Source organism: Leuciscus leuciscus, assembly GCF_965113295.1.
Source record: "Leuciscus leuciscus genome assembly, chromosome: 2".
NCBI lineage: Eukaryota > Metazoa > Chordata > Actinopteri > Cypriniformes > Leuciscidae > Leuciscus > Leuciscus leuciscus.
This window is the reverse complement of record NC_138726.1, coordinates 21,815,717-21,828,261: the sequence shown is the minus strand read 5'-3', so window position 1 is coordinate 21,828,261 and position 12,545 is coordinate 21,815,717. Positions and strand designations below refer to the sequence as shown.

The following is a 12,545-nucleotide window of genomic DNA, read 5'->3' as shown; positions in this document are numbered from 1 at the left end:
CTTTACTTGTTATGTGAGGTTTAAACAAAGCAGCGGGGTGAATTACTCTAAAATGAAGCCAGGAAGCAGATGCATAGATCGAAGGGCGGTGAATGTGTTGATTTGAAAGATAAGTAACCAGGGCAGCAAGACTGATTACTGTATAGGAGATTAAGGCATTCATGGGTGAAAATCAAAAGAACCCATTATTGTGACATTATTTTGAGGACAACCGAGCACATTTCACCCCCTAATTTTCATTAGTGTCTGTCATGCATTAGGTATTGTAATTTTTTGATGGTTTTCATTACAGTAATACACATGGCCCTATGAAATATGTATTATATATGTGTATTAAATAAATTTGTAATAATTGCAATATTTTTTTTTTTATACTTTAACATTTTTCAATGTTACATTACAGTGCTAAAAACTAGGAGATAACAATAGCTTAACTATCCCTAAAATCTCTCTTACAATGCAAAAAATTTAGGGGTCCTATTTGTAGACTTTATTATCTTTATAAATTTCTTTTTATCTACTGATTTTTGGGTTAAATGTGACCAAATTGACCTCTTCATGAGATTCCCCCATATTTAATAAGAAATAAAAAATGTTGCTTTCCTTAGATACACAATTGAAAGCAATTTAAGTTTTAGCGGTGGAAGTTCTCACCTCCACACAGTTGCTATTGATGTCCCCATGAGCTGTATGGCACATGTATTGTTTAAACTGCTGCAGGCTGTCCAGCACTGCCTGTTTAAGGAGTGCCCCCCGTTGCCGAACACAGCCCTCCTGAGGCAGAGAACGCAGCTCCTCTACACAGGACAGCAGACGTGTCAAATTTCCCTTAACTTGCTGGTGAAGAGAATGAGATGAAGGAATGAACATGTTGGAAGACATTAGAAGACAGATACTTTTATTTGTCTATTAAACACATAGTGCCTACTGTATCGCACCTAGTCAAACATGGATACAAATACACACTCGTCCTCACCACAAAGGGTAGAAGGCACTCCAGCTGTACACTGATGGCAAACACGCTAAGCAGTGGCACACGAACAGGTCCTGCCAGACTACTGGCCAGAAAAAAGAAATCTTCCAGGGCCTGACACAGAACAGTGCATGTCTCTGACCACCAGGGCGGCGATGCATCTACGATCAACACACGAGAAGGCTGTCTGGTAAAGGATGATGAACTGCATGCTTGGAGGATGGAGGAAGAGCAGGATCTGTTTCTGGCACTCATGGTTCTCCTACGCAGGAACATGAATATGGATGTAATTATACTGAACTGAAATCAAATCTGGAAATATCACCCAAAAAAATTTAAAATAGGCATTTATTATTCATTCACTGATTGCCTAATTTACAAGTTTTCCATGTCAATTGTCAGTGATGAGCAGTGTATGTGGGTGTTTTGCTTTTGCTTTTTTTGGGTGATTAATCTTTCCCCACATGCATAGGTAGAAACTCAGATAAGAGCAGACTAACTTTGTTCATCAAAACCAAGACCCACTTCCACTTGTAACACCTGAGATCTAAAAATGTAATCCTTCATTGAATCCTTCATTAAAGGGATACTTCATCCAAAAATCTAAATTTTGTCATCATTTGCTCACTCTCAGTCTCATGTTGTTCCAAACCTGTCCTGTATGAGTTTCTTTCTTCCGTTGAACACAAAATAATATATTTTGAAGAATGTATAACCAGACAGTTGACGGTAGCTATTGATTTCCGTAGTATATATATTTTTTTTTTTTTTTTTTTTTTTGCACAACCGAAGAAAGAAACTCATACAGGTTTGGAACATATTAGGGTGAGGAAATAACAAATTGTCATTTTTGAGTAAACTATCCCTGTGGGGAAAAAAAGTGACTGATACCTCTAATACAAAGTCAGATTTCATGCTGGAACACAAAATAAATACTTCAACAGAACAAAATGTCCTGTAATGTCACCGCAATAACTTAAGAGGGAACATTAGGCTTAATCACATTCAATATGAACAAAAATGTTCTTCTGAGAAAAGAAGAAAGACTGTGAAAAAAGAGACTCCTTATAAATTCTTTTTCCAAAGCAGTAAAACACAAAGAGTGATATTGTTAACCATAGCAGGGCAGATGGGGCAAATTGGTTAAATAAGGCAGCAGCTCTCTGCAATCTAAGGACTCATCAATGCTATCCCACTTGACAAGAGAGTTCTTTGAGCGCGTTAATGCTGAGCCTCGGGCCTTTCCCGCCGCTTAAGCACGACACAGGCGACAAAAGGCACTTTGTCTTCTCTAAAAACAGCTCCACAGACTCACTGCCCTGAGATGAGCAGCAGATAGTGCTGATGAGAAAGCTGACGAAAGAGCAAAACAGGTGTTACTTCAGTATTCATGTACAGTTCACTACAAGTAACGTTACTGGCAAGATTCGGTGATACGGGCACTCTCGCGCTCTCTTTCGGTCGACTTCGTTTAAACGGGGCTTCGTTTGTTAAGCACTATGAAGTAACAAATATCTATTTTTAATTTAAATATATGTTTATTTATTCATTTTCAAGGGCTGTATGTTACAAATATGTACCTGTCCTCACTAATGTGGCCTAACTTAACAGTTAAGTTAGTTACAGGAGACTCCAAAATGAAGGCCTCGTTATTATTCTGATTCGAAGACTGATTAAATTGTCTACAGGTACTTTATATTTACCCTCCACTCGTTTCAGACCGCAGAATAACTATACGACGAACGACACGATATAATCCATTTCCACCGTTGGCTTTGTTGCTGAAGCTTGAATCCCCAAATAGTTCTTTTGAGTCGGATGACTCGGATCTTGTAAATGAATGATTCAAATTGGTGTGATTAAGTCTATCCTAGCGGTTCTCAAGTGAATCGTAAATTTGAACCGGTTCATTCATATCAAGAACTAAACTCATGCCATATGCGCCTCTCTGGAGGAATATAATATAATATAATATAATATAATATAATATAATATAATATAATATAATATAATATAATATAATATAATTAATATAATCGTTTTTATTTCATCCTATTTAAATTTACGGACACTTTTAAAATTATCATCGCTACTCCCCAGGTGCAGTTTCACAACTTCCATGTAAAGGGGTAAGTCAAATGATGAAATCTAATCTGTGCTGTTTCCTGCATGAATAAAATTTGTGATTTGCACAGGGGTGGATGCAGACTCACTTACTGAAGCCTTAAGAGGCTTTAGCTGAAGGCTGTGTTGTGAAATCAGTACTGACACATGAAGACACATCACCTCTTCGTTATAGGCAGGAATCAGCGTGAAACTCCCACATCTGTTCATTGGAGATAAGGGAAAGCAGGCAGAGGCTTCAATCCCAGTAGTGACGTTGTTGCCGAAATTGGCAAAACGGAAATCCAAGCTTTGGAATGCTTGGGGACATTTCATCTCAAAACAGAGTGTCTACAAGTTAAGAAGGAAATAGGAAACGCAAGCCATTTAAACATGGAGTTTGTTGAGATGTTTTGCATTCTGGGACTTACTATGCCACTGTAACATGTGAGCAATTACCAGAAACAATTTAACATCTCACTAAGCATTCCAGACGCCTCTCTTTAAATCCCAACAGAGCCGTACTCAGGTTCCCATGGCTTTAACCAATGCTATTTATTTATTTATTTTTTCATACAAGCACATATCTCACTTCTTCAGATGATCATCCTCTAGGGCCAAAAGTGTTTCCAGAGAACTCAAACAATACTCACCTCAACCTGATGATTGCAAAGTCTGAACCTGTTTACAACACAACAAAATACAAGTTTCACCCATGTGTTTTGTGTTATTTCCAGTGTTAATTTCTTATGTAAAACCATTATTATTATGGAACAGGGGATTAAAACATTTAAAAAAAATCCAGAATTGGCCCAATATGCTATTACTCTTTTTTTTTTAATGCAAATTAAAAATGTAATTGTTATATTTGGTAGAGAGTGGGGGGAGATTTTATCCACACTGTCAATCGTTTTCATGGTAAAAGTGAACGTTTTTAAGTAAAAGTTGCAAGCAAGTAGTTACTTGCATAGGTTTCCTTAATTGTAATACCTCCTTACTTAGTAAGTGCACGTAGTGCCCCTGAAAATTTCATGGAAGCATAAAATATAGAAAGAAAATAGAAAACATAATAAAAAGAGGGGGAAAATAGAAATAAAAGGAGGGGAGAATTATTTTGCATAACCTATATTTCATTCAACATTTTCAAATGATCAATGTTTGATTAACTCTTTCCCGGTACCCATAAGCTTCTTAGTCTAAAATCTGTTCAGCTGTCAACCCAATCACTAGATTTACATTAAAAAAAATCTTGCCCCAGATGTAAAGAGAATAAAAGCTTGATCCTCACTCATTAAATTGTCTCGTCAGAGCACAGGTGAGGGATTTGTGACTTGCTTGATTAAATGAAGAAAATGACTTGACTTTGACTTGAGAATTAATGAATTGAGATTCGACTTGGACATGAACTACATGATTCGACAATATATTTATAACATATGCACTACTTTAATGACAAGGCGGTGTAGCTGTTGTGGAAAAAAAGCACAGCAGCAATTGTTCTCACCTCTGCCATGTTTAAAGTTTATGGCCCGCCCAACTTGGGAATTTGGGTATCAAAACTGGGTATCAAAAATCCCAGCTTCCCAGTGGTAAATATGACTTGATAAGTCGTTAATGTCCAATTTTTAACTAGGAAACTCGTATTTATGATAATTCCAATAGCACGTTTAAGGCAGCATAGCCATAAACATTACAAAAATGACAAATATTATGTATTCATGAAAGGAAATTTTCTGTATGAACAATTTGCAAAGCCAGGATATCGGACATGACCATTACAGCCTTGAACTTCATTCTGCACTTAAAAAAAGAAAGCTATGTTTGTTATAATGAATTTGACTAATGTCTAGAAATAATGTGCAAATCATGCTTCTTTATGCATAATTGTTTATACATTAATATACGATAACATTGTTGTCTCGATGTAAACCACCAAAATGCGAATTTGTGAAAACACATGCGTACAAGTTCAAGCTGTTGGCATGTGTTTCTTTGTAGTGTACAAAGTGACATCGCCAACTACTGGCCTGGCATGCATGATACAGCGTTTTTAGTTGTTTCTGCGGATCCGTAAACAGGGATTGTTTGACAACATTGATGTCTGTACACGAAACCTTTCAAAAATGCAAAGGAAAAACGTTTCAGTTTTTATATTTTTTGTATAACTAAGGGTACCTTAGTTTGTTTCACCTTGTTTTCCTTTTCCCTTTGTTCCCAATGTTCCCGCTCTTCATTTGTTTCCGTAGCAACCTATTGTGTTCACCTGTGTCTCGTTTAGCCTCGTTGTTTGGCCTGTGTCAGTTCTTTGTGTCTTCAATGTTAAAGGCTGGTTTGTTAGATTTGAGTAGTTCTCCTTTGTTTTGTTTTGTTTTGTTTTATTCCGTTTAATAAAGACTGCTGCTAACGGATCCTCTACTTTTTTGGAAAAGTGGAATTTATTATGGAACTATTGTGCAACCAATCTGTAACAATGACATTTAATAACTAATGTAGCTAATTAATATTTATGTGTCACATTTGTACATTTACCTTCCACTGTTTTTACCTTCAACATTTTTGCCGTTAATTCACATGACTCGTGAAAGTCTCGCTCACTGCCTTTTTCGTGTTTCCATTTTTTGCTGAGCTGTTTGTTCTCGGGTACATAAAAATGAATGCAATGTATGGCTGTTAAACATATAGAGCAGAATTTCATGAAAGTCATCAGTGATGATATCACTACTGGTACAGCTGTGAAACCATGATGGGGTCATCATGCACTTTTTTTAGGATCCTATGAGTCCCATTTCCCCACTCAGTCATGAACTTAACCCTTCAGTATACGATTTACTGTTTCTTGACCTCATTTTCTAGCCCACTGGATGGCCTTCTGGGTGATTGCATCAGCTCCAGATTGAGTCTCTCTTTGACAAGGCCATGGCCTTGCCAAAGATGTGTCATTTGGGTACAGGTGTCTGGGGTGGATTTACAGTACTTTTGGCATTTTTTGTTATTTTAGATTAAAAAAGGGGGGCATTAATACTTTGGATCCTAAAAGGTCTGTTGCAGTGTGATTATGTCCAGCCCTTTTTACTTAGACAAAAGTGCATTACATTTTGCTTCAACTATCTGTTATGTAGTTGTGGTGCCTTTTTTTTCTGAACACATATGGAATACTGCATTAAAATATGTCAGATTGTAACCTTGCTGCATTGAATGGCTCTTTATAGAGTGAAAGGAAGCGCTAACAGGAATGCCATACAGCTAGGAAGCTAAAGGGGTTCCCCTCATTATCCTATTCATGAGTCCATTGCATGCTGCTTGATTATGCTGTGAGAGAATGGAGGTGAGAAGGCAGAACCAAAAGGAAAATGGAAAATCTTCACACCTCTTCCAATAAAAAAAAAAAGTACTTCTGTATGACAAAAGCTTTTGAGACTTGTCTTTTTATAGATTGTCTAAATGGAAAAGACATGTAAATACAGTGCTCAAATTTTGTCCCAAAATTGCAGTGCTCTGGTTTTCCGTTGTATTTCTTTTTCAGCCACTCTGTTCACTCTCCTCAGAAATCAAGTGCCTTTGAGAATCAAGGGTCTTCACAATTGCAATTGGTGCAAGTATTTTTTTTAAACCTAATCCAGTCCTGTTGTCATGGAAATGGTCCTCTCAAATAGAGCTTTTCAAAAGTCTTGCATGAAAGATGATTTTGAGGGGTTTGGATTTGAGTCGTAATCTTCTAAAAAATGACGGTGAGAAAAGGTGTAAAACCAACTGATGATTGGGGCTTTATTTTTGAAATACGGAATTTGCATGTTCTCACTCAGAATATAAAAGCCTCCTTTTTCACCAAAAATGTTTTCATTTATAGTAAGATGGCACTTGAGTTCAGAATGATTTCTGAAATTCTAAAATGTCATTCTGATATATATGGTACTTACAAATACTGTACTTTTAAAATGATAATTAATTGAATTGTCATTGAATAATGAGAACATTGAATAAAGTTTAGACCATAATATAATAATATGACCATAATAATAAAAATTTTGCAATGAACAAATCAAAAGTAATTTAAATAGCTCAACACTGTTTCAAGTGGTTTCCCCAAATTCAACAGAAAATGCAACTTTTAATTAAGATTTTTTAAGATTCTGCAGTCTCAAAATTATTCAACCCCCTGAATAGAATACCTCAAAACAGCACAAATCTGCAAAACAGGTGTTGTCTCAAGCACACCTGATGCAACTAATCAAGGGCTTCATTATAGTTGCACCAGGTGCACATGACTTGGTGGCAACAGGCACTGAGGTTTCATCTTGCACAGTATACTGGCGCGTACTAAATGCATCCCAGAACTCCAAGACGTACACTACCAAAAGCACAAGAAAAGTCGGCTCCAATTTTTTCAAAATCATATAAATAAATACGTTTTGGGAATCTGTTCTGTGGAGCGATGAAACAAAACTGGAACCTTTCGGCTGTATGGATGAGTGGTATGTCTGGTGGAAGAAGAATAAATCATATGCTGAAAAGAACCCTCTGTCTAGTTATCCTCTGGCACTGGAAACCTGCAGCATGTGGAAGGCAAGATGGATTTATTGAAATATCAGGAAATCCTAAGAGAAAACGTCATGAGGAAGTTGGGTGTCATTCATTGGTCCTTCCAACAGGACAATGATCCCAAGCATACCTCAAATTCCACCAAGGCTTGGTTGCAGAAGAAGTCCTGTTGCCATCACAGTCACCTGACTTGAACCCCATACAAATGAACCCCATTGAAGATGGCAGTTGGAGCACACAAACCCAAGAATATTACTGAACTGGAGGCCATTGATCTTGGGCTAAGATTCCTCAGAAACGCTGCCAGAAGCTGGTGTCTGGTTATACATCTCGTTTGCAGCAGGTCATAACAGTCAAAGTGTGTTCTACTAAGTACTAAAAATGCTTGCCATGAAGGTGTTGAATAATTTTGTGACTGCAGAAGTCATCAAAGGTTGCATTTTCAGTTGAATTTGGGGAAACCACTTGAAACACTTTTGTGTTAAGCTATTTCAATTACTTTTGTTTGATTTTGTTCATTGCAAACAACTGAAAGTCTGTAAATTTTGCCAATAAACCTGATTTGCAATGGGAGTTGAATAATTTGCAATGGGGGTTGAATATATATATATATATATATATATATATATATATATATATATATATATATATATATATATATATATATATATGTATGTTTGTAATATTATTTAAGTGTTTCACAGAAGAAAGAAAATCATACAAGTTTGGATAAAATGAGGGAGAGCAAATGAATTCGTTTTTGGGTGAACTATCTATTTAATACTATTTCCTTGATCTCACTGACATGTTGCCTTTGAACTTCTACTATCATTATATGAAATTGTGGAAAGATCTGTTGAAGGGTGTGTGATTTTTTTATTTTTTTTATTTATTTTTTTACAGCTGTTTTTCTGGTAACCTGGTTTCTGTAAACAGGCCCAAACCAGTGACTACATGGAACAGCACCCCTGTGGACAGGAAGTGACATGGTTGACACAGGAAGTGTGCAAGTCATTGCTCATGACGTAGACTGATGTGTTTGTTTTTATTCACTGAAATATATTACTCATTTTTCCTCTTGAGAGAAAAACAGAATTGCATCATCAGTTCAGTGTTTTATATGATGTGCTTTTATTATCTCAACTTTCTTTCGTTCTGCTTAAAAGCAACCATCCGAGAGCTCTGGGGTCCAACGGTTCAATCACTTCGCAAAAAGTGTTGCTTTAATGTTCTCTATAATTCACAGCCTTATCTGCCATGTCTCCTGAGGACTCTACAAGCCTTTCTCAAGAGATGATAAGAAAATGCTGGCTGGGGAACCTGACCTCTGAAGTCCTTCTTTTGTTCAAACTGTGTTCCTGATTGAAGTATGGAGAATGAGAGCAGCAGGGCATGGCTAATGACTAATTTCTTTTCTGAAATAGGGCATGACATGTGTTGAATGCACTGCAGGTACAAAACACAATGCAAAGCACATTTGAAATAGACATTATGCAAACTAGAGATACGGAATGTGTTCAAAAAAGTCTAAGTGCCTATGATATGCGAGTAGTTCTTTTTCTGAATAAAAAAGTAAATCTCTCTCACTCTGTGTGTTTCTCTCTGCTTTCATTTCCCCCACCCTATTTTAAAAGAGTAGCCCTGTTGCTTGAGGTACAGGAAGCATGTAGCGGAGATGTGAGGCCTCAGGTCAGGATGAACAGGAACAGGATGTAAAGTCCTCAAAGTGGACTTTTCCCTCTGTAAAAACAGTCGAAAAAAAGTGAAACTGTACTGCCAGGAACACTAAATGTGCTAGCACTACTAGAAGGTTACAGGTTCTTGTTGTAGCTGTATGGGCAATTTCACTTGAACCATATAAAAGACCCTTTTAAAGGGTTAGTTCACCCAAAAATGAAAATTCTGTCAGTAATTACTCACCCTCATGTTGTTCCAACCCCGTAAGACTTTCGTTCATCTTCGGAACACAAATTAAGATATTTTTGATGAAATCTGAGTGCTGGATCACTCCTCCACAGGCTTATGGACACTATAACTTGCTGGCCCAGAAAATGTAATAAAGACATTGTTAATATAGTCCAAGTGACTCCAGTGGCTCAATCTTAAGTTTATAAAGCGACGAGAATACTTTTTGTGCGCAAAAACAAACAAAAATAACAACTTTATTCCACTTTTCATTTCCTTCTCTCTGGGCCTCGAGTCTTTTCACATAGTGTAATAGCGTAGCGCGTCTGTGTTGCACGTCACCACATAGGCTCACTATTGGGCGACGCTAGTCATGTGTGTGATACGTGGTGACGTGCAACACAGACGCCAACGTCACCAACGCCAGTCATCCAAGTCATCCTCCAGTCATCACATTATCCAAGTTGTCTTTAAGTCATCCTTCGGTCTCAATGTTGTTCCCTTGTGTGTATCATTTTGGATATTGCTATTGCTATTTACCGGTTTCAAATAAATGTTATTTTGCTTACTTTTAAGGTAATGCCATATATTAGGGTGATCATACGTCCTCTTTTTCCCGGACATGTCCGGCCGGGATTTCGAGATCGCCCCAAAATATCCGGAATTCGGCTTTTGCTTTCTACCGTCGCCATTCATTATGTTTACATGTACATCTTTTGTTTCAATCGGACTGAATTCATTCCGATTGGTGAATCTGAATGTAGTGTTTACATGAACGCAAAACAAGTGATCGGTTGATGTGCGTTTTAGCACCTGTGTTTTCGTCTCGGTCGGGATCTGCGTGAAGAAGAATGCATGACCTGCAAAGCTGGCATGTATGTGTCAGTGTTAAATAGTGGTAAATATTAAATTTACATTTAATAATGTAAACATAATGAATGGCGACAGTAGAAAGCAAAAGCCGAATAACAGACATTTTGGGCGATCTCGAAATCCCGGCCGGACATGTCCGGGAAAAAGAGGACGTTTGGTGTTAAAACCACAAGAGGAGGTGAAACTAATGAAGGCTACTGTGAAAAAGGAGAGAAGCATTAGAAAAAGCCACACTGTGTAACAGTATGTGTAAGATAAAAAGCCACACTGAGTAACAGTATGTGTGTGTTCTCAAGTAAGACAAAGACTATTCAACAATTAACAATTTAACAATTCAAGTCTATCGCATCTGCTAACACTCTCAAGTATAATCGCTTACCTGTTTATGCACTGTGTTCCTGCCATATCTGTAAATAAACCTACCTGTTTGAGTTTTCCTTAGTTTTGGTAATTGCATCCAAGCCTGAGTGTGACAGTTTTGTTATTGTTACATGTGTGCAGCAACTCTCTCAAAATGCTTACTTAAAGGGAAACTGCTCTTCAAGTTATGCTTTTAAAGAGAGACTACCTTTGACATAATCTCTCGCTTCTTTTCTTTTTTCCCCTATTCTTTTTAAAATGCAGATATCAGCAGATTACCAATGTGGTGCAAATATAATGTGCAACCCTAAATTTTATGCTTGGTGTAAGATTTAAATTTTTTCTCTCTTATAAAATGATATTTTTAAATCTTATAAACTTAATCGCCATTTCCATGGTATATTCACCCCTAGGATGTAGGCAAAACTGACTGTAAAAGACTCATCATTAGCCTTGTGCTTCAGGCAAACATATATTTCCACAGAAAACAGATGGGCCTCTGTGGTGCTCTGGATCATTGAAAAAATAGTCATGCTTGCAAACTTAGATGTTTTCTTTATGGAAATGAACTTAAAAGCATGGAAGAATGACAAACTTCAGAAGTTATGCCCACAGTTCTGTCATGTGCACTTGCAGAAATGAAAAGGCAGAGAGAGAGACTGGTACTAAGAATTCTAATGCAGTGTCACATCGCACCGTTCTGCCAGCATGCTGTGAGGCCTTATGGTTCTTTCAGAGAGATTCATGCTGGTACTGTGGACGTGTCTGGTCAGGCTTGACTGCACAGATGCAGGGAGGCAGTCGAGCTTCCTCTCCTTCCTCCTCCTCTAGTGACTCTCACCGAGACGTCTCCCTGTAAGGGTCTGTCAACTTTACCTGCCCTAGATATATTTAGAGAGGCCTTTTTAATATTGCAGTATTTTTTTTATTTTTTATATAGGCTTAGAGTGGATTTCTTCATTGTATTCAATGTGAAATAGAATGCTGTGTTATTATTCCTCACTCTCTGTGTTTATAGTTACTGAAGTCTTTAATTAATTTCCTGACTACACCCTGAATACTGAGAGCAGCTTCATGAGCTGTCACAGAGTAGTTATATCCCCTCTAGCAATGGTTCTCAACTTTTAGGCTCCAAGGCCTCCCTATGTCCAAGAAAATAACCCCTTCTATGCTGTTTTGTACCTCTGGTATGTCTGTTGTAATAAAATAATTAAACTCAAAAATATGATACCAGTTTAATGTTGTACATCTTTATTTTAGTTGTTTATTTTTTGCATTTTAATATAGATTATATTAATATATATATAAGACATGATAAAAGACAAAATTACAGAACACAATAAATCGTTTAAAACCTTTAAAGGGCACCTATTATGCAAAATTCACTTTTACATGGTGTTTGAACACAAATGTGTGTTGGCACAACCACCCTATAATGATAAAAATCCACACAGTACTTTTTTTAAAATCCCCATAAATCATAAGCACTGTCTCAGGAACAAGCCGTTCTCAGATTCAGGGGAATGTGACATCACTTTGCACAGGCCCCGCCCACGACTGTTGATTGACACTACAGTTTGAGCATAGACCCGCCTTGAGTGAGCTGGACACAGTCCGCCATTGTTTCGACGCTGGAGCAACTGTAGACAAGAATGTCTCCTAAGCGATTGCGGTGTTTTGTTGTTGGATGTAAGAATGAATATAGCAGTCTTCATTTACTCTTGTTACTAGAGGATGGATCAGTACCAACTGTTCGTGATCAAGCTTACAGTCTCCGGAGCGACTGGCCACG

At 37.4% G+C, this 12,545-nt stretch overlaps 1 protein-coding gene across 1 annotated transcript in view; it reads right to left on the bottom strand.

The window, feature by feature from the left end:
• The window catches only part of m1ap (meiosis 1 associated protein), a 61,438-nt gene extending 56,094 nt beyond the window's left edge, over window positions 1-5,344 (bottom strand). Inside the window, exons 1-4 of the mRNA XM_082152550.1 lie at window positions 5,252-5,344; window positions 3,191-3,299; window positions 977-1,235; window positions 655-837 (exon numbers count right to left, since the gene is read on the bottom strand). Of these exons, the coding sequence (XP_082008676.1) occupies window positions 655-837; window positions 977-1,228 (435 nt within the window). The 5' untranslated portion in view covers window positions 1,229-1,235; window positions 3,191-3,299; window positions 5,252-5,344. The remainder of the gene's footprint in view (window positions 1-654; window positions 838-976; window positions 1,236-3,190; window positions 3,300-5,251) is intronic.
• Window positions 5,345-12,545: the final 7,201 nt, after the last annotated feature.